General features: G+C 42.7%; 2 protein-coding genes across 4 annotated transcripts in view; one reads left to right on the plus strand and one right to left on the minus strand.

The window, feature by feature from the left end:
* Positions 1-3308, plus strand: part of BAIAP2L1 (BAR/IMD domain containing adaptor protein 2 like 1) — a 42032-nt gene extending 38724 nt beyond the window's left edge. For all 3 annotated transcript variants that reach the window (XM_054843179.1, XM_054843181.1, XM_054843180.1), the window contains 4 exons: positions 169-246; positions 588-753; positions 1980-2020; positions 2532-3308. In XM_054843179.1, the coding sequence (XP_054699154.1) occupies positions 169-246; positions 588-753; positions 1980-2020; positions 2532-2607 (361 nt within the window). In that variant the 3' untranslated portion in view covers positions 2608-3308. The remainder of the gene's footprint in view (positions 1-168; positions 247-587; positions 754-1979; positions 2021-2531) is intronic.
* Positions 3309-4098: 790 nt separating this feature from the next.
* BRI3 (brain protein I3) lies at positions 4099-19250 on the minus strand. The gene is made up of 3 exons (XM_054843190.1): positions 18736-19250; positions 16974-17088; positions 4099-4480 (listed from the first exon to the last, which is right to left on the minus strand). The coding sequence occupies exons 1-3, from the start codon at positions 18899-18901 to the stop codon at positions 4348-4350; spliced, it is 414 nt and encodes a 137-aa protein (XP_054699165.1). The 5' UTR covers positions 18902-19250; the 3' UTR covers positions 4099-4347.
* Positions 19251-22611: the final 3361 nt, after the last annotated feature.

Raw genomic sequence — 22611 nt, forward strand, 5'->3', positions numbered from 1 at the left:
AATCACTGCACTTATTTTAGGGAGATTCTGTACACTAATTTAGTATCATCAGAAATTGAGTCTTTAAAACTTAAATCTCAGTTCATGGAGTCTGCTGTTTTGTCCATTTTTTTTGAAAGATCCTTCCAATTTTATGTAATATGAAATTGAAAAATTTTCCCGTTACAGAAAAGGATGGTTTCCATCGTCGTATACTAGACCGCTAGAAGAACCAGCAGAAGAAAAAGCTTTTGTCCCAGTGCCAAGGTAATGTTTTGGGTGGGACTTGCAGAAATGCCCAAATCTTCCCTAACATTTATTAAAAATGTTATTTTTCTGCTCATGTTCTTTGTTCAGTAACATATACAGTAAATACTTTAACAGTCTTGTTGTATGATGCCTTGATTACATTAACATGTTTTATTGGTTACCCAAAGATCCAAGAACTAACTTCACCCCAACATTAATTTAGAATCCCACTGATTTCCGTGGGATTGCATGCCTTTAACTTCCAGCTCATGCACTTTTGTGCTTTCCTGGGGCTAAAGGTAAGCAGGAGAGATGTATTACAGGAGCTGAGAACGTTATTTGTTGGTACTGTCTTGCAGCCCTGCACCAATCCGAAGTATTAGTTCTGTAAATCTTGTGGAAAAAGGTGACGTTGTCCTCCCACCGCCAGACTATCTGGGGTCTTTGCAAACAGACAGAAGAATGGAGTCTTCCAAAGGTACCACTGTTAAATCACCAAATGACCGACCAGAAGATACAGGTCTGGTAAGTAATTGATCCCATGGATCCACATGTTTTGCCCTGCTTACTTTTCTTGACCTACTTAACTGAGCTCTTAAGGGAGGCCCTGGAATATTCTGCCTTAGAGACTCGTACCTGAATTCAGCAGCCCTTCCATGCAGCTGTCTTCAGGAGCAGCATGGGCATTTGGCATTTCAATCCATCTGTAGCAAAAGGAAGGGAGGAGAATAGCTCAGGGAGATAGCTAAGAGTACTAGATTTACTCTGCATAGCAAACTTCTCTGGAATGGAATCTGTGAAAAATGGAAAGAAATTCTCACAGAAAGTACAAATCTATCCTCTCAAGTGATTTTAGAGTTCTGGTGGGATGGGATTTAAAGCAGCTGAAATCTGGATTCAGGAATACTTTGTGCAGCCCCATGAAAGTTAGTGGCATGTTTGTGGCTGTTGCTGAGGGATTGATGTACTAACTAATGTATAGGTTCAGCAAAACCACAGCTGAGTGGAAATACATTTTTAGGACTAGATAATACTAGGTAGTAAAGGTAGTATTTCTGCTATTAAGTCAACACTCAAATGATTCAAAATGAAAACTAATCAAATTAAGCAATTACTAGTCTCTTGCTGCTTGTTTAAATAAATATTTTGCTGATGTATATCTAATGGTGATAAATGTTTGGGGGGCCTTCTTCAAAAAGCATCTTGAAGTAGAGATCACATTTTCATGGCAAAAAAACTTTGTGACTTTTATATATCTATTAAATATGGTTGTCACTGCTAAAACTGTGAGACTGTACCAGAGTAAGATGCAAAGTTCCATTAGTAGGTACCACAGCAAACTTCTCAGAAGTCAGGAATCCTACAGTTGGCTGACAGTAGCTAAAAAAAAAAAATTTTATCATTTATTGGTATGACAATAATATTTTGTATATCAATATAACATCTGCATATTTCTGCTTCTATGTGCAAGAATGTATATTCAGATTTTCACTTTGACCTTTATCTGACACCTATTTGAAGCAATGCAATTAGTTTGCAGTTTGAAATATGTCAACTGCTACACCATTTTTTAACTTTCTGATTTTGATGTTCTGAGAGAATTCTCCCCTCCACAGTTCAACTGAACTACACAATAATTATTCTGAATGGCTTTAATATTTTAGCCTGCTTGAATGACAGGGTGTCTCTTCCTTAGCAGGACAGTGAGATCGCCTGTAATGTGTTTTTGTAAATATCTTTTTCTTTTACAGAAACCTGATATGAATGGCATTATAAAACCACCTTTTCTAAGGTATATTTTTAAAACATTTACACTAATTTAGTTGTGTATTTTTATACTGGCTTATATTATTATATTGATTGTGAGAGGAAATCAGGATGTTTTTCCTGAATTACTGTGACCTTTCCTAGGCATTGGTAAAGCATTATGGCTAAAATTGGTTGCACTTTTCTCAAGAGTGGCATCCAATGCATAGGCTGTTCTTAGCAAAGTAAGTGTTTCTCCAGCAGTTTGACAGGAAGCAGGACTTAAACTATGTCTCTGAGGGTTAAAAACAAAAATCTTTGAAGCCTGGGAGCTGTTTAAAAAAAAATATACACAGTTCTAACTGTGTATTAACTTCTCACATTGTGTATCACTGCAAAGTGACTCTTCATATGTAAGCTTGTTTTAAAAATTCAAGTTAAACTGAGTTGCAGAGTCCTTTAGTCTAAAACTATAACTTGGATGAAGAAACTGCATGGCTTAACTTTGGTTCTGTATTGTAGCAAGCCTTCTAGTAACTGTGTGCATTTCTTTTCAGTGGAGAAAATCCTTTTGCAACTGTGAAACTCAGACCAACAGTAACAAATGACAGATCAGCACCAATTATTCGATGAATATATGGTCCATACCCATGTACTTCCTCTTTATCAACATTATTTTCAGTAATAACAATTGCTATCTAAACTTGTTCTAAAAATTTATTTAAATTACTGTACAATAGAATCATATTGGAAGGGATTCTGATTTTTTTTTAAAACCTATACTTTCTAATGAGTTAATTGCTTTGGGCTAATGTTTGAGCACTTTGGCTTGATTTTACAGTATGCCTTTTTTGTAGTAGGAATTGTGAAAATACTGGAGCTAGCTTGGATACTCTAGTAAACCAGTGTAACTGATAGCTCACAAATCTGAATCTTTGGCATTTATTATTTGGAAACTGCAATGGTAAGTGCTAGAATATAAGCCTGCGTATGTCACTTACTAAAGAAGATATCTGCCCCCCCCCCCCAACAGAACAATGTAAGAACTGCCTTATTCCAGAATAGAGAATTGCCTGTATAAAGTGATTATACATTATTTTGTTTAAGAAAGACACCCTAGGTTATAAATAAATATTTATCCTTTAAGAATAGACAATTTGTAATGCTTTGCTTAATGTTCAGATACAAATTTTCAAGTGTTAACATAAACCTATTTTAAGTATAATGTTGTACTGTCAACACATTCTTCAATGATAATTTTTTTCTTTAAAACACATTGTCAAACTTTGGTCTTATAAAAAGTCATAATAAAACAGTGCCATGAATTCTTTTTCTCAAATGCTAATATAAAAAGCTGCCTTTGAAGTTACTCCATTACTGTAGCCATCCACAAAAGAAAAACAGATTAAGTTGAAAAATTTTGGTTAAAGAGCTTAACATGGCATAGTGTAGTATCAGAGTGAAGTGAAATACAGCTTTTTAACAAGCAGAGTTGTATGGTTTGTTACCTTGGGCTTGTATTTTATTAATCCAATGAAAGTCTCTAAAAGACTTTTCCTACAGTAATAAATCTCAAATGAGCCTAGAATGTTAGAAACTGCCAGTGGGTGCTTCTATCACTATACAGTTCAGGTGGTATTTCCCACCTGCCCTATGAAGTCTGTATTGTGACTACTGCTAGTGATTAATCCTTACTCTAATTCATTCCACTTTACATATGTACATGCTGCCTCCACCATCCCATGGCTAATTAATTTGTGCCTGCTTCTACTACTATAAACAGTGGATTCAAGTCATGTGAAATGCCTTTCAGTTACTGAATATCAAAAATAGCACATGAGCATGTGATGGCTGCAGAGGTAGAGTCCACTCATTCCCCCTTCTCCTCTCACACTACCTTTCAAGTGCAAGGCAGGGGACACTTCCTTTGCTGTGGGACCTTGCATAAATAGCTGTTATCCCCTTTTGAAACACCAGCTTTTCAGAAGTGTAACCCCACACCTGAGCCCAGGTGTGTATAAGCTTTCAATAATTCAGTATCAGAACTAAATAATCTGCTTAAACAAGTACAGCCCTAAACTGTTGCATCTTCATGTACTTAATAATCCAGCCACAAGTTGAGGATTGCAAAAGGAAAAGCAGTTTTATTTAGTTGTCAACAGGTGCCACTAAATATGGAAAACAAGTTGGGTTTTCACATTTTGCAATGCACATGCTCATAAAAGATTAAGTTTAAATTACATGCAAGAGACTAAGTTTCTTCACACTTTACAAAACAGGTCTGAAGCAAATAAAGTGATTGTACATGACATTTACATTAGAAAGAATATGCTAACAGTTGTAGCTTCCATAAGCATGTCCACGTTCATCCACTTAGCCAAAAGCTGCCCCACAATTAGGGCATCTTCTCTGCCTCAGTGCAAGACAGAACAGAATCCCAATTGGAAAGAATACAATGGCACACAAAACACCAAGACAGGTGAAGGTGTCCTCCAACACGCCAACCCTGTAAAAATGGAAAACAGACTCAGTCAAGGACACCCACCAAGTCACCACTTTGTGATCTGGCAGTCACTAAGAAACCATTTTATAGAGCAAGATAAGGTACAAAGTTTGGTTGGTTGTGTTTTCCTCCCCCTCCCCTTTAAAAGACTTTTTTTCATAGCTTGCAGAAGGTTTTGAATTATACCACTTCAAGAAAAACAGGAAATTTGCAGGTGATCAGACTTTAGGAAAAGTAGTCTAAAAGATTTAACACAAAGTAGCTGTTCAGTTCTAGACAGCAACTCTTTATCACTGCAACCCAGGACTGGTACTTAGAACCAAACACAGCCACCACACCTCAGAACAGTTCTATCAACTCCAAATACTGGTTAATGCAAGTACCCTAAAGAACACATGCACACACAGGTGTAGCACCTGCTCTACAGGGACCAAGTCAGAGCACTCTCCCTTCACAAAGCTATAACATGCAGCCAGCTCTCATCCCGCAAGATGCTGGAAGTCCTGTCTCTTCCATATCCTGGCATCCTTGCTCAAGTCACCTTGCCAAGTAACTACCCGGGAATAAATGATCACGTGGTCAGGACACAGACTGTAAGCAAGTATCAAACTTTATTCTTTGCTAGCCCTTCTTGGGGTCAAGTTTTTCTGCACAGGTAAGGATACAGTTTTCTAGAACTAAACTTTAGCATCACTAAGTTTTACTCTCATAAAAATGAGAAGAAGCCTGCTTTTAAAGTAATTTACTGACTCTTCTGGAATGCTACAGTGCTAAAAACTGTACCAGTGTTGGTACGCTGGTTATTGCACACCAAACAACTCAATTTCTCAGCTTTTTAGGTCTTTTACATCAGGCAGCAGTCACATTTGTGTCATGTGCTTTGCCTACATCATTTCCACAATTATCCTGGGGTGAGCCCTCTCAGTTCATTCAACCACAAGTCTCCCACAGTATATGTGCACTGGAGCTCTTCCAGAAAAAAAGAATCCCTGTTTTCTGAATGTTTTGATCTGATGATTTGGTGCTTTTTCTCAGCCTCTTCCCAAGAGAGAGGTCTGAATGGGCAGAGTTGTGTAACAGTGGCTATGGCCTTCTGCTGAAACACACAGCTCATGCTTTCACTAAGCAAAAACTGCTGCAGACAGCGAGATGCAAATGTTTCTGCCTGTTACTTCAAGTTCACACACAACTTGGCAATGTCTGGTTCCTGCAGCTGCCGGCACGTTCTCTCAGGTGTGCTGGCATATCTTTCTTCAGGGAGCACACATCAATATATAATTAAGATGCAGAGTGTTAGGTGCACTGGGCATTTAGGGCTCTGACCAATTTAGTAGCATAAAGGACTTAAAATTCTCACTGTAGCTTTACAGTGGAAGAGCACTTCAGGTGTCACCACTTGGTTGTAGAAGGTGCCAGTTAAGGGTGTGCAGGACCATGCTAACTACTCAAATTCAGACTTCCTAAGTCACCAGAACAGCTCAGAGGCACAGCACTACTGTCATAAGCTGTTTAACAAGTTTATTTCTGGTAGCTAGAAGATTCCAAAGGCCAAAGAGGCATCACTATCAAAATAACCCTCCAAAGGTGTTCCCAGTTTCTACTTCCAAAAACTGATGTCCCTTTACAGCTGCAGGAAAACCTACAATTGATGTCATCCGGCTCCAGCTGAGTCCCAACTGAATCACTACCCTGTTTCAGCACAGTTCTGCAACAGCGTAAGTTTACCTGAACAGACTTCTAATTTCAGTCCCTGACTTCTTTCTGAAGTGCTGTATCTAAACATCCCCCAAAATGAAGAGAGACAGTAAAGCCTGAGTATTCAGTCTGAAGAAATTTGAGCAGCTCCACTAAATAGTCAAATTTGGAGTTTACCAAAACACTTGTACAAGACATGTCCTCTTATATTCCCTGGTACAGTTAAAGTCAACAGAAACAGAGCTAAGTGACCTTGAAGTACATGCTACGAGCAAGGTGCCAAGACCAACAAGTTGTTGTTTCCCTACGGACAACCTATTGTACACGTAAATAGATCAGACTCAGAGACTGTTTCTCACTGCAACTGGCTAAAACATTACAGCTTTATTAAACTTCAGAACCATTCTCCCTCCCCCTCATCAGAAGTCAAAGGCTTTTCAAAGCGTTCTTGATATTCTGCTGCTTATGCAACTTCACATTCACCTTCAGCTTTCAACATCAGTTCCCTCCTTTTGATGAACTCACTTTATTTCTGTTTACACAGCTCTTGTGATAGAAGTTGACTTTATATTTGGTATGAAGATATTGTCAGGGTACAGTTGATCCCAGCAGTAGTTTTATCATTTCATACCCTCAAATAACACTCCTTTAAGGCTAGGCTACACGTTAAAAGATGTAGACTAATGCTCAAATCACCATATGGATTCTAGTCTGAGCACAAGTACCCCAAAGGTCAGACTTCTGTAGCCTGTGCTGTTCCTTGTGGCTACTCCTACAAACTCGGCATGGCATTGCCCCTCTGCTCATCAGTCAGGCACGCGCACTACCAGAGCTCCACCTATCAGTGCAAGCCCTTTATTTTGCCACAACAATGTGAGATTACTCTGGAACACTGACATCTCTGTGTCCAGAGAGGTAAGAACAATGAGAGATCAGCTCTGCAGAAGTGTTCTGCTTTTATGACAAATTCCCCAGGACTTCAGATCCTACTTTTTTCCTCAGAGCTGGAACACAGTTTGTAGAATTAGTTTCAGTGGTGTAGGTACCACATTTTTTCCCCATGGCTCTAAAGCACTTCATGAAAGGCTCCTCAAACATGGAAAGAGTTTCACCTCTCTCTCCAGTCCCTTTTCGCTCTTATTCCCATACCTCTATCACAAAATCACAAATCCAGGAATCAACACTGGCTTAAAGTAAAACTAAGAGTATCTGTGATACTGCCCAAATTCATGAAACCACCTTTCTCCAGGATGGAATCGCCACATTCAGCACTGATACAGTCAGCACAGGTTGTAAAGGACAACGGTTCCAGGGTGTTATCCACAGATACTATTGTTAATACTAGAAGTACTAAAACCCCCTAACATTTACCGAGTACTTTGTACAATAGTTGTGGTATCAGTAGTATCTTATTCTCCAATTGAAGCAAGAGCGATGTTTAAGGAATCAAGCATAAGGTAATGGTGGAACTTTTTTCTTTATAAATAGATTTCTTTACACCTTCTCCAAAAGCACACAACAGTCTCCACTGATGAGACCTAAACAAACAGACTGCCATACCGGATGGTTGGTCCAGCTTACCTACCAGGGTTTTGTATTTGATTCAAATTACCAATTCTTGCCATGATGAGTGGGTGACTTATAGAATGTATGGAGTTAACACACAGAATCCCACTTTCATTCCTCGTATTTCTACAAGTTTTAATACTGACCATCAACTACAGGCACACTCAGCAGCAGCAAGAGCCACTTTCTTGGAAACAGCACCACTGATTGTCTTCATGATGCAGTTTACCAGAGCTCTCTTCTGTAGGTCAGGTTTGGCAATGCCTGCATCCATCCCGCCGATAATGCGAGCATTTCTTGTGGGAACAATGAACACACAGTTTTGTGTGCCATCAACTAGCCCTCACACTTCTGCTGCCTTGATGACATGTCCAGTGGGTTTATGAGGATCAGAGAGAAAGGCGTCACGTACCCCACCTGGCATGCAACGCATTTCTACCTCTACAGCGAAAGTGCTGACAAATTACACTGTACGCCAGCAGACAAGAAGGAGCCAGGCCATTTCTGCTGCAAAGCAGAAACTCACCCTTGTCTTGGCACGTTAGTCACTGACTCACAGCACTTGCCCTGCATCACCTCAGCAAAAAACACTCAAGAGAAACTACAGGCACTAGGTTTGCTCAGCTTGGTTAATATTTCTTTTTAGTGTGTGTCTAGTTCTGCTACAAAGAACTTTAATCCAGGGCCATGGGAGCAGTACCTGCTTCCCTTCCCCTCTCACCACAGAGCATTCCCCAGCAAAGTGAAATACAGATAGGGAAAACAGAGGGGATAATACTGCTGAGGAAGTAGGTACAGAAGGAGTTATTGAAAAATTACAAACAGAACAGCAGTCATTGTCACTACTAGGAAAAAGGCAAATATACAGGGGCATATCATGAAGTAAACTTTTCCCATATACTCTGGATTATTAATGCTTCATCCAGACCACTGTATACAGGACTTCAGTCCTCATTTAAAATAAATTTTTTAAAAGTGGATTAATGAGAGTCAAAAGGAAAGAAAAATAGTAAAGAAAACGTAGCTCCCATCAACTTATCCTTGCTACCCAACTTTCAAGTCCTAACCCCAAACCAGTTATACCATTAGCCCGTGCCAGGAAACATCAAAATCTGCCTCCTAGGTTGAGTTCAGAGCATACTAACCCAAGCAGAGATGCTCTTGTTAGACTGACTTTCAAAGCAGAATTGAAAAGCCCCCTATTGACCCTTGCTTCCAGAGATTTCCAACTAGCTGTCCTACCTGAGCATATTGCTGTGAGAGGGTCATGCAGCATGGCTTGCTGCTTAAAGGAAAGCTTCAGCATCATTTCTTTGCTGTACAACCTCTTTGCCTAGGGCATATCTGGACACAAACTGTAAGATTACATCGCAAATGACCCTCAAAATTAGACTGCAATTGAAGAATGGGGTCAGTAAACAAGGCGCTCATACCATCTACTTCATCCACCAGGGAAAAGATGTGCCACTGGAAGTGCCATCTCCTGGGAAGAATCTGCTAACAGGACTGAAAGGCATAGTGATTCAAAACCATTTAAATAGCCAGACTGGTTACAGACACAGTGACAGAAGGGACACTAGCATTCAACCAAACCAGCAAGCCTGGATGCAGAAGTTGAACATGGCAATTTGTACTTGTGGAAAGGCATGAAATGCTGAGCACCCTCAGAACAAATGAAAACCAGCAGTAGAAGCTCAGGAGGGGAGGCCTCTCCTTTCCCCCTCCACAGGTTAACCCAGTAACAAATGCTGTATGTTACTGGATTACTAGGTATGTGCATATGTACCGAGAGGCTTAGACGCAATCTAAATGTTTCTGAGGAATTAAAGATTTAGGCAGTTTTCAGTACTACAGATCTGTCCAAGAAAGGCAAAGTCCCTTTTCCAGGCATTTCAATGACACCAAAAATAACATTACTTTGGAAAACGCATACTGCATGCAGTACACAGCAGGTTAAGGCTATTTGTTTCCCACCTTGTTTTGCTATTACACTACTGCCATCTTTTCCATTCACACACCCTGAGCATTCCCTTCCTGCAGGCATTCAACTCTTGCTTTGTTAGTTTTTAAGTCTTCTCCTTGTCTCTTAATAATTCCATATTCAGTTCCTGCCCTGAAGTCTGCCTTTGTGACAAGTAAGCCAGTATGTTTGGTTAGGAATATAAGCAGCCTAATTTTGATCTGACCTTAAAGAATAAACACACTAATTAAACATTAGAGAGGGATCAATCAAGGTACTTCTGGTCAGCCCTGAGTAGCTGCAAACTCAAGCATAGATGACTGCTGTCTAAACCATTACAATCAACCTTCTTAATCAGCTTGCAAGGCCCAAGTCTATTGGTCATCACATGTCCTTGACACTTTAAACAGATTTATTTAACTCCCCCCTAAACAGAGTTATTCAGGAAGTGTTTTGTGGTAATGCAAAATGCCAATTTAAAAAAGAAAAGGGGAAAAAAAAAAACCCATCGCCATCCATGTTCAAGAGCAGGTGCAGGGAAAAGGACCAGCGAGGGACAAAGCAAGCCGCAGGACATGCTGCTGAGACAGCGCAGCCAAGCAGCAGACCAAGTCAGCTGCAAGTGACACACACTGGAAAGCTTACCAGAACTGTGTCTGCATGACCTCCACCATGACTTACCTGTTACTTCAGAGCCAGTTCCTACCACATCTATAGCAGCGTGACTACTACTACAGCACTAGCTACACAAACACTTTTGGGCTTCTGTTGATTTGTGTCACCACCTGATTTTAGATGAACACTTATCCAATCACTGCTTAGCCAGTTACTAAATTTAGAAGGAGAAAAAACCCAAAACGCTTTTTATAACAGAGAATGAATATTTTAGTTTTTGCTTGTGCACCTTACCTGAGCTGCAGAGTAATTAGAGATTCCATATTCAAACTGTAGATTCACTAATGTAACCAAACATAAATTTTGTTCTACAGCATAAACCACATAAAAGCTGATTATAACTGCACCACTCCCAATCTAAAAATAAAGTGGAATGGTTTATTTATACTGCAAGCAGCCTCTTGGATTTAAGCTATGACTGCAGCTGCCAACTCCATAAAGTAAGGTCAATTATTCCCACTGACAAGTATTTAAAACCAAATTACTTTTCAGACAGCCCCCTTTTTGAAAATACGTCTTAAAACACAACTATCTTAAGTCAAACAGTGAGGATCAGAGGGCCAATAGCGAGCTCTGCAGACACAGCATCAGTACAATTTAACACATGCATTTTTAGACTTAGCACTACATCACTGTATTTAAATGTGTGCTTATCGACATTTTTCATCCCTTACAAATAAAGTCGAAGGGTCATCCCAGCTAATCAGAGACAAGCTCTGCAAGACCTGAAAAGCAGCAGCACTTCACTTAAGGGTGTCTCCAGCTGTCTTCTACACAGATACTCCCTTGCTGACCGAGCGAGTGCAATTTTCAAATCAGTATCCCATCTCTCCTGCCACTGAGGTTGGTTGAGGCTTTAGCTTTAGATTTCAATGGAAACATCAGATCAGTGACAAGCACGGACTTTGGAAGTCACACACCATACCTTTAATTTTAAACATGAAAACAAACACAGATAGCTTTTCTTTCTGTCTTGGCTAAAGCAACAACAGCAGCTAGGTTAAGCATGTTTAATTTTCACCTGCAAGCAGCAGAAGAAAATGAATTGACAATTATGTATGCAACTACTGAGTAAGCACAGGATGCGTATGTTTTTAATTTTCATGAAGAGAGGTGCCAGCTCCTCTAGCCTCAGCCTGAAGGCATATTGAATGGTTGTTGATCCGTATTCACGGACAGCAGCCTGAATCTATACATAGCTACTGGCTTTGCCCTCCTCAACCCAAGCTGTACATATATGTAAATGCAATTATCCTTAAAAGTCACCTTCAAGTAAGGGACACCACAGTATTAGCAGATTTATCTGAACTTCCTTATGCTTCAGGCCCCACTGCCTACACAGCGGGCAGGCTGCAAAGCCAGGGACATTCTGCCAATGGGAACAGCCTGCATGCAGGCTGTTGTCTTTCTTGAAATGCCTACAAACCACCAGCCTTCTCTAAAGTAGTAGCACCACTGCTTTAATTCCAGTGCTGAGAACACACTAATTCAGAGACAAGCTTCATGGCTTCACACCAACAGCCTAACCTCACAAACGAGGCTAAGCATGCCAGCTATAATTCTCTGTAGATGGTGGACATTATCCACAATGAACTAGACTGAGACCTGGTGTGTTTTTTCCTCACTCACCTGCATGCACAGCCAAATCAGTACACCTCTGGTTACCGACAAATACCACTGGTTCCCTACTCTCACCCAGAGCAACTCATCGCTACAAAGAACTCCTAATTACCAGAATACAGACATCAAGACAAATGGTGACACTAATAAAAAAAAATGCTATCAACTCAGGCCCAGTGGCAGACTAGGCGTTAGGGACCAGATTATCATTTTTATAGGGAATACATAGCATAAAGTTTCATTTATTAGAAAAAATGTGTTTTGATTATTGTCCACAAATCAATTCAGACCAGTAGAACAAAAATCCTCAGAAACAGCAAGAGCTATGCTGTTCTCGCTTGGGACCCTATTAACAGGCTTACCACCCCCTCCCTCCTGGGCTTAGGTAACAGACCTCCCACTAAGCAGCTGCGTGCCTCTGCTGTTCAGCTGGAGGAAGTTACAGCTACCCCAGTCAGTAATTCCGAATGGCACATTCATGGCATCTGCTCAAGCCTGCTGTACCAAGGCTTTCTTCTTTGCAATCACGTGCGTAAGTCATCGCTGAATTTCACGCCGTAACTGCTCCAGTCACCAAACTACAGCACAGCAAGGATGAACGCCCCAATCTGCCTGAACGTTTACAAAAAGCTGCAAACTATAGTGTAAGGGAGCGACACCAATCCCCAGCACAAGCTCACCATCTTTGTGACAAAAACCAGTGTCAGGAGCTGCTGCACGATTACAGCTATTTCGCTTTATAGCGCCCTTGAAGTGGTATTTCAAAGTTGGCTTTACTCACAAGATTCAAAAGGATCTCTAGCATGTCAGCCTGCTGTTAGAAACCAAAAATCCGCAGGTTTTCTTCAGAATGCTCTCTAAATAGCCTTTTTTTTTAATTCCTTGCATATTTAACCAATGGAATTATATTAAGAATATTTACATAAAGTTTAGATATAGTTGTTGTGAATAACTATATCCTGAACGGCCTTCTACTAAACCACACACACACAGAATTTGTAATTGAAATAATTGAAGTAAAGCCAGAAGACTGAAATTTTGAAGATCACATACGTGCAATTTTCCCAGCGTCTGTTCTCTCAGGAGAGATGCACCTAATTGAAAAAACCCCAAAGCTGAGAACTTACTATTTTGTCAAGTCAAAAAAAAAAAACCCCAACAACAAAAAACCAAAAAACCAAACCACAAACAAAAGACCCACCACCAAAAAAACCCCACCCCAAAACAATAAACCTGTAGCAGGGAGAAGGCTGTGAGAGATCTGAGACTAAATACAGCTTTGACCAAACTCGTCTCATCTTCCAGTCCTGGAAGAAGCTTCGGTGGTGTTATAATTCAGGACCCACAATACTTCTCAAGCAGATGTTTTGTAACTGTCAGAAGAGAAAGCTGTCACAATGCAGCAGCATTATGTCCTTTCCCTCACTCTTTCTTCCAAAGAACTGAATACTTGTTAAACAGGAAAATAAAAACCCAATAGGGCCTATCACAGCCTCTGTACCAGATTTCGAAAGAACCAGCTTTTGCAAACATCAGATCAAGAGAATGTTTTCAAAATTTTTAAAAGGATCTTTCTTCTGTTAAGTAATAGGAAAGCAAACATTCCTTTGCAGTTTGTTCTACCCAACAACACAAGATGGAGAAAAAGAAAATGAAAGCGACCACAAGAGAAGCAGCAAGACTGCATTGTCCAAGCTAGAAAGATAGTTAGATGGCTGGATCTCTAAAGTTAGTGGCTATAATGGCTCAATCTGTACTTGGGAACATAAAATAGTTCAAAAGCAGGACTTGGCCAATCCTTAGATGTCAACTACAAGCAATAAATCTGACAAGATTCTGCAACTCAGTTTAATTCTCTGTACATGAGGGCTGGGAGAAGAACGCACACTAAGACAACAGGACTACAACCACCCAAGACATTTCAATAATGCAAGGAAGGATGGAACATACATCAATACTAAAGTCTGTAATTAGAAAGCAACACTGACCAATGATGAACGAGGATGATCTGACTAATGAATAACTCTAAGCAAGAAGTACAGCTTGCAAGACAGGACAGCAATGCTTCAGAGAGAAGGGGAAAAAAAAAAAAATGCAACTACATAGTGACCAGGGGCATACTACCTATTTGTAGAGAGGCTGCTTATGGAGATATTTTGTACTTTTTATGACTTCATACCATAAATCAAGCCTAAACAATTGTACTGTAGCTAGCTTATTAATCCCAACATCATGCAACAAAACAGACTCCTACCCAAATAACAGACCCATACTGCATATTTCTCCTCAACATCATATGTTTTAAGTTGGAAATCATTTTGATTTCAATTAGCAACATTCATAAATGCCATAGTACAAAAGACTGGTTTGTATTTCTCGATAAGCTTTATCCTACTCTGTCCGTCACATTATTCCGCAGCCACAAGTAAGGTTCTTTCCTCATGATCCAAAGCAGATGGGCTTCTCCAACAGCATCAAATCGGAAGAGTAACAGGATGACTGACTTAGCAGTTTAATAACAAAGATTTTTATGTACCCTCAATAAGATGGGCTTCTCCAACAGCATCAAATCGGAAGAGTAACAGGATGACTGACTTAGCAGTTTAATAACAAAGATTTTTATGTACCCTCAATAGTTTATCAATGTCCTTTCAACAACTTTCTGCTCAGTGTTGTATTCAGAGTGCAGCTGCATGTTGCATTCTTCATAAAATAGGCTTCCAGGCCAAAGAAATAAACTAGGACTATGTTTAAGGTCTTGAGAGTCAAAGAGGATTATGAGCTCTCTCTCCAAGAGAAGCAGCCAGTGTAACCTTCCAGAACATGAACCCTGACCTTTCAGGTTCCTGTGAATATTTCTAATATCATGCTTCCACCCAGCCTCCCTGTCCTTTCTCTTCAAGTACCAGACTATTAATTCCTTAACTAGCCAAAAGACAAGCAATCCGAGATTCTTCTCTTCTCCTCCTACCCTGACACTTTGACTCTTCCTCTAAAAAAAAAAATTGGGAAAAAACATAGTGATACCACAGACAACTATGGCACACCATTACTAGACACAGTTACTCTTGATCAGAGAATTCCAAGGATGAATATTTCAGAAGTGCCAAGAAAAGTCCTACAATTTAAGCAGTGCAGTACCATGCCTCATAGTAATCAACATGTCAGTTCCCCTCACAACTTTTTTTTTTTCCCCTCCCACAGCCTAAACCAAAACCTGAGAATCCATGAGTAAACAAGGTTTTTGTGGAGGGTATTTTGCTTTCGAAAAGACCCTACAACATACAGAGCACTGGGTACTTCTGGCTGAGCAAGTCTGATGACTTAAGAAAACTCTTCAAGTGAGGTCACTTAAAAACACCTTTCAGAAGATAGCTCATTTTCCCAACTTTAGCAAAAGTTAGATATTATACTTGCAAATGATCATTTCAAAGGTGTCTCCTAGAGCATCCCAGGATAACTTCCCGAAAAACAGGAAAAAAAAAAATCCTAAGAATAGCAGCAAGAGTCTACAAATCTTAAGTTACTGCAAAGACCACTTCCATAATAAAATTTGTAGAGATTTATTTGGTTTAGGGCCAGGTCTGTATAAATGCACTGCCTGCCTCTTACCAAGCAAGGCATAACATCTTTCCTGTCTTCTGGTTTAGCTAGAGCATAAGCATTTTAATGTAATTACTCAGGTGGCAGGATCTACCGCATCGTCTGATGGTTATTTTCCCTCAGTGTTTAAAATGTACAACTTTAGATCAATAGCTCTAGCTGGTACAGGTTCTTCAGCCTTAACTAGTGGCATTTCAGCAGGCACCTGTTTTTACATAGCACCACAAGATACTACTTATTTGAATCCACCTTTGAGGGCAGGTACTGACTCTCAGACAAACACCAATTCTAACAAAACCACTCTGCCACTACGACAGTCTCTATCACATTCATCACGCTGAAATCTGGTACCATTTCAGCTATTCTAGGAAGTCCATTTCCAACACATTTTGAAACACATAAGGAAGGGCTCAGACTTGCAGAATATTAAGTGCCTACTTGCAAGAGCCCACAAGGGTAACTCCCATACATTTTAACAGAAGGGCAACAATTCTGCATTTGAGTCAGAGCTGGCCAGGCGCACCACTGCCTGAACCACACCAGCAGCCATCCAGCTGCCCCCACCCATTAGTTAATGTCCCAGGATGAGAACAACTGAGAAGCGCAGAGGGACTGCAGCTGACTTGCAGCACTAACGTGGAAACAGAGTGCCTCCTTCCCTTTTTTATGGCTGTTGATCTCCAAGGGGGAAGCTGTTCTTTTGTTGCAACTCCAACTAACAGCTGATCACTTTTTCTGGTATTCATCAGATTAAAAGATTCAATTCAAAGTGTTAATCTCCCTGTTCTTCTACAGTAAAAGGACTTTTAAAGTAAGAGATCTTTTAAAGCCTCGAGATACCAATGTGTTTTTAACCAATTCTGATGATCACCCTGTCTGGGTGCTGGGAACGGGGACAGACCACAGCAGCGGAAGCCCTTCCACGAGGCTGCCAGATAACCAGAAGTGACTATGGTCAAAGATTATGGAAAGTTTCACAATAAAATCATGCTACTCACTATTACTGGGCAGAAACACATCAGAAAGGACTTCCTGTCATCCTCTCCCTCAAGAACTGACCCTTTACATCTGACTGAACTGCCTTTTCATTAAAAATACCACTTACAGATCTTCCTCCATCATAAAGAACAAATTCATGTTTATATATAAAGTCTACTGTATTAATGATAGTGGTTGTCCCAAGCCCATTAGGACAAGCTCATACTACAGAAATTAAAGCACTCCACCGCTAAATTTTACTGCTTTTTCAGCTAATTCAATTCTAATACACACTCACAAAGAAAAACTATTGAAAACCAAGGAACTATATGGATACCTGTAATTTAAAAAAATAAAACCCAAGACTGAGTTTATTTCTCAACTAGAGAGCTACTTTACCTGCAGGCAGGACAGCCACCAACTACTACTACAGAAGTGGTGGTAGCAGGCTGTTGAATAATGGTGTACGTGCTCGAATAGTTTGGCTGTGACATCGGTGGAGGAACAGCATACCCTAAAATAAGAAAAAAAAAACCCTCAGTCACCACACATAAGGCACAAGGAACAATAATGAAAAAGTATGGAAACAGAACATAGAAAAAAATGAACAGAAACATAGTCTTGATAGAGCATTTCAAGAAGCTCTATCAAAATTAGAGTTGGAACACACTACTCAACACATCTAATAGCAAAGCCACTTCATAAACCCAAGTATCTAGCACAATTTAACCACCTAAAAAGGACACTGAGCTAATAATTAACTTTGAGAATTTGTTTCAACACTGTTTGAGCGCCAGGAAAAAAATAGTTTAAACAAACAATGATCGCAGCTTTCACTTATGTATCAGGTATGCCCCGCTCCAGCGGACAAAGTAGTTGAAACAGAATGAATCTTCCTCTGGTTTCCAGCTCAACTTCCACGTACTGAGTTTTCAAGTGGAGAGAGGTAGGAGTGATAAGATGCAATCGGAAAGGAAGCAGGTTGCGTAGCACCGAAAAAAAATATCTCAGAAAGCCCACTTTGTTAACTAGTGAATGTGCAATTTTAGCAACTGTAGTTAGAAAACACAAGCCCTTAACTTCCGCACTAACATTAAAAATTATTTTAAAAAAAAGAAGCTTTCTAGAAGGATGGTTAGATGTATGCAGTATAATCATACAACCAAGGTACGTTTTGCCCAGGTACAATCCATTTTGAGCTTCTCTCCCAGGGCACAGCTCTCAGATTTTCTTCAATCCGGTACCAACCTCACTACTTAAAATTAAACTGAACCTAACCAATAATATTTATACCATAAGAAAATAAGCTTCAAGTTATTAGCAAGAAATCAATGAATGGTCTCAAGATTCAACCCAATGGTTGATAACTGGGGACAGCATCTGCTCTATTCAGTGTATTTCTTACAACTTTTCCCTTAACTCTACTGAGTCTTTCCTGAGAGGCTACTTCTTTCTTTGATGGAGGTTAGTATTAATTCAGTTAACAAAAGTACTGTATCTACTCACCTGCTTAAGTCTCTCCAAGACTACTGAAGTGTATCAGAAAAAAACAAACATTAACCAGAGCACACTGAAGCACGTGCAAAGAAAAGTGCAAGTCCGGGCTCTGTTTTACTGCTAGCACAGCTGTGCCTCTTTGCCATTGTTTTGAGGCGGAAACCCCACACATCTGAGGGATGCATGCAAACTCAGCCGGTATTTTGGGGAGGGCAAAACACAAGCACGATGTTACACCTCAGAGGCACGGAGGGAAGGAGGGGAAAGGGAGGTGGCGCTTTCCAACACCTGGATCCCCCGCGCCCTCCTCCCTGCGCTGCTTTTGAGCGTGAAAACGACCCGACCGCCTCGCTCCCGCCAGGGAAGCCCCAGGCAAGAGGCTCCAGAGTTTCCCCGCGCTCCTGCCAGGCGGCCCCCCCTGAGGCGCAGGCCACAGCCCTTCCCCAGAGCCCGCGGCCGGCCTGCGGCCCCGGGGCACCACCCCCGCTCCAGGCACCCGGGGAGGGGGTGTATGTAGGGGGGGGGGGGGGAGGGCCTCTCCACAGCCGCCCCCCGTCCCAGGGAAGGGGGGGGGAAGCGGAGCTCAAGCTCTCCTCCACCCGCCGAGGGCCCCTCGCCCGCCCCCCAGCTGGCGGCCAGCCCTCCCCCGCCGCCTCAGACCCACCTGCGGCAGTCGCGGCGCCCGGGTAGGGGTAGGGCGGGGGCGGTTGGAAGCCGGGCTGCGGGGCGGGGATGGCGCCGTAGTTGCTCTGCCCGTAGTCGTAGCCCGCGCCCTGGGCGGCCGGGCTGTAGGCGGGGGGTCGCTCCTGCAGCAGGGGCTTGTTGTCCATGCTGGGGCGGGCGGGGTGGGGCGCGGCGCTGCCTGCCCGCGGAGCCGAGCGGAGCGGCGCGGCGAGCGCCGGGAGGGCGAAGAGGAAGCGGCGCCCTCGCCTCAGCGCCCAACTTGGCGGGCGCCGCCCCTCCGCCCCGCCCGGGGGCGCCGGAGCTCAGCGGCGGCGCGAGCGCCCCGGCAGCTGCGCCACGCGCATTCGGGGCCGGGTGCGAGGAACCGGCGGGGGGGGGGGGGGGAGGGGAGGGGAGGGGGGCGGAGAGGCGGCGCGAGGAAAGCGGCGGAGCGGCCCCTGGCGCGCGGGCTGCCCCTCCCCGAGCGCCCCGCACCGCGCGGACGGCCCCGGCTGCTGCGCTCGCGGCCGGTCACAAGACTGCGCCCCACGTGACACCGCTCCCCAGCGGCGCCGGGTGACTCGCCGAGAGGCGCAGGGAACCCTCGGCCTTAAAGGGGCCGCGCCGCCGCCCGCCAGCCCGCCTCCCCCGGCGCCCCGCCGCCAGCCCTGCCCTGCGCTACCCTGCCCCTTCTCGTCCTCCCGAGCTGGAAACCGGCGGCCTGAACGGGACGGGGATGAGACTCGTTACTGGCTTGGTCCCAGGCACAAGGCTGGAGGGTCTGCTCGGCCCGGGCACGCCCCGAGAACCTGAACAGAATGAGGGGTGCGGAAGGGTACCCGTTCTCCACCTCTGGTAATGCCAAGAGTCACTGTGAATCGTACAGTAGCCAAAGCACTTCTGCTGAGCTCTGGGAAGATGCAAAGGTTGAGGGAGTGTGTGTCCATATGTGTGTATACATATATATGTATATGTTCTGTGTGTCTGTGTGTTTGCGTTTACTCAGAACCCCCAGTCTGAGGAAAAAGCAAAAATCAGCAGGAGACAGTGCTGCATTCTGCAGTGACTTCTGCAAACTCTTGCATCCCCACTGGGAAGAGCCGTGCTCGGGAGCTAAAGGAAAAAACCAAGAGCTCTGGGGGTAGGTGGCACAGAATGGGAATGTTGCAAAAAGAGGGAAAGTTTTGGAAAAAAGATTGAGGAAAAAGCAGAAGAAAACTCGCATGGTTCAAAGAAACGTTAAAGCAGCACTAAAGGGAGGAAGAGGAAGGCAAGGAGGCTGCTTTCTCCTGTGCAGCAAACTAAAGGAATGAGTTCAACAGCGCTTTCACCGGGCTCGGCTGCTTCTGAAAGCCAAGTTCTGGATGGCTGGACAGCTCAGGCCAGATGTTGAAAGGATCTTAAATGTCTTTTATCACCGCTAAACTCTGGCCTCTTCCCTCCACACCTTCAACCCTTGAGCTGTCCGATTCACCAAATCTTTTGGTTTTGAAATATGCACGGGTTTGTCCTTCACTACAGGTACACTACATTTCATATGAAAGGGGGAAAAAAACCCCAGCCATAAAAAAGGAAGGAGATTAAACAATTTGCCTCAAAATCAAACAAATTCTTGAAACGTGAGGGATGCAGATTACAAGCCCCAAAGTCCAGCACCAGGTGATGGTGACAGGATCCCTGCCCTCTTGCCTTCCATCTCCTCCCTCCGGTTTGCAGTGCTTGACTCATCTGGAAGGGGCACCGCTCACGGCTCGCAGTGACATTTAAAGACCGCTCCTCCTCTGGGGAAAGCTTTTGCTTACTGTAACTGTAGCAGTATAAATATTACATGAGGTTTTGGAAAGAAAAATCTGAAAGCATAAATGCAATGCAGTACTTCCTCTTTAGGGAAAAGATACTTCCCTAAAATGAATGTCAAGTGACAAGGAAAAATCCCCCTTTTAAAGAAGTGAGATTTCAGAAAGTGTGGAAGAGCTGACAGAAGGGAAGCTACTCATACAAACCATCTCCGACTGCACGAGGACAACAACCGCAAAACAGGATTTAAAATATCTTGACTATGCTCTGGACAGAGCAAAGTTTTTTGTAATAACAAGAGATTTAAAAAGAGTTCATTTCGGAGCACTCTAGCCTTGCCAAGGTCAGGGATGTGGCCCAGTCACAGCGGCAGGCCTCCCTTAACTGCATTTTCAATACAAACCGTGGCTCTGTCATGGTATGCCATAGGTTGTATTTATACAGCTACAATTATGGGCAATACTGAGGGAAATCTCCACAGCCAACAAGGGCTGGTAACCTTAACAGAGTGAGACCTGGTTCACTGAAGATAACTCTTTCCTCCTGAGTCACGTCGTGACCACAAGACTGAAGGACAGAAATAGGAAAGGGTATCCGGGTGTTTTCTCTCTCTTTTGCAAGGCCTTGGAGCCCCATTCAGTGAAGAGTCGGGGTGCACATTTCACAGGCCACAGACTGGAACTGAGGTTCACATTAACCCAGTGCCCCGGGATTATACAGCAAATCCACTGTTCACATTGATGGCAGAATGAAAATCTGTCTAACATTTAGCTGTTTGATTTCGCAAAACCTTTCTCTTGTTAGCTCCTTACAGAATGGAAGTCTAGTGCAACAACAGCAACTGAACAAAGCAGGGCTCAGCATCAGACACCCAGAGCAAGCAAAAGTTTTCATAAGGCATCAATTCATTCCTTTTACATCAAATTACAGACATAGCAGAGCCAGCATACTTGTTAGCTGGCTACAGACCACAAAAAAGTTACGTGCTGCCAGTGTTATGGAGAGCATGCATTCAGTTTCACATGCAAGGTCCTCCTTAAAATAAGCATGAGAAAACTCTACTGGTTATAAATTACTTCTCATGTGAACTCCTTGCATTATCAATCATTCATGCTGCCATCCTCTATGATTACAGGACTGTGGTTCAAAATCCAAAATGTAAGAAAATCCCAGAAAATGCTCCTTAAATGCTCTGCAATTCAGTTCCCATGGAAAACAACAAAAGTCTTGTTTCCACCTGGTTAAAATGGCAACTGGGTTGAATATATGTCAAATGTACCAGAGTCGCAACTGCTACAAATCTCACAAAATTAATTTCCTATGATCTAAACAGTACTTGATCTTTATGTTTTACCGCAATGATCAAATTATCAATACATGACTAGGGAGCAAAAATTCTGTTTGAGGTCGGCACCAATCTGCACAAGGGACCAAACCACAGCAGTGCTAGTCAATTGTGCCTGTGCTTCAGAAGGACACGACCCAGACGGGATGGGTTTGCCTCACACGGGCATCATTCTAGAGAACTTAATGTGTACATCAACCCTCCGAACCACAGCGCTCTGCACATCAAAACCATCCGAACCTACAGGCCACAGAACAAGAGCAAGGCAGACGTATTCTCTTTAACCAGCAACTAGAGACTCCTCAGGCTGGATTCACAATGGATCTGCCAGTTCCCTTTGGAAAAGGCCAGAAATGAAAGACAACTTCTTCCCCACCTCCTTCGCTGCGCCTTTAAGATACACAAAGATCTGAGATCCTTTTTATTTGCAGATCTCTTTCGTGTGTGGTTATTTGAATAGACAGGCATGGAAATCCTGCCCATCTTGTTAAGATTTTCTGCATCACTTCAGCATGAACTAGAACGTGATGGCAAGACCTGAGATTTATAAACAAGCACTTTGAAAGGGAGGTTATCGGTTTGTAGCAGGGCAAGTACATGGTGACCTGCAATACAAGTCAAAGCAGCACCTTTGGTGTTCTTCTGGGAAGGACTGCTCCTATGCTACTACTGTATTGTGACAGTAAAGGCCGTCACCTTCCTTATACCTCAGGCAAGACATCTCCTGATGCATCA

Source organism: Grus americana, chromosome 15 (genome assembly GCF_028858705.1).
Source record: "Grus americana isolate bGruAme1 chromosome 15, bGruAme1.mat, whole genome shotgun sequence".
NCBI classification, from domain to species: domain Eukaryota; kingdom Metazoa; phylum Chordata; class Aves; order Gruiformes; family Gruidae; genus Grus; species Grus americana.

Excerpts from the sequence above, each read along its gene's own strand:
- BRI3 (XM_054843190.1), bottom strand. The coding sequence starts at position 18,901 with ATGGACAACAAGCCCCTGCTGCAGGAGCGACCCCCCGCCTACAGCCCG. Across the intron at positions 17,089-18,735 it reads GGGCGCCGCGACTGCCGCAG|GGTATGCTGTTCCTCCACCG; the intron begins GTGGGTCTGAGG and ends TTCTTATTTTAG. Across the intron at positions 4,481-16,973 it reads GGTGGCTGTCCTGCCTGCAG|GGTTGGCGTGTTGGAGGACA; the intron begins GTAAAGTAGCTC and ends CCATTTTTACAG.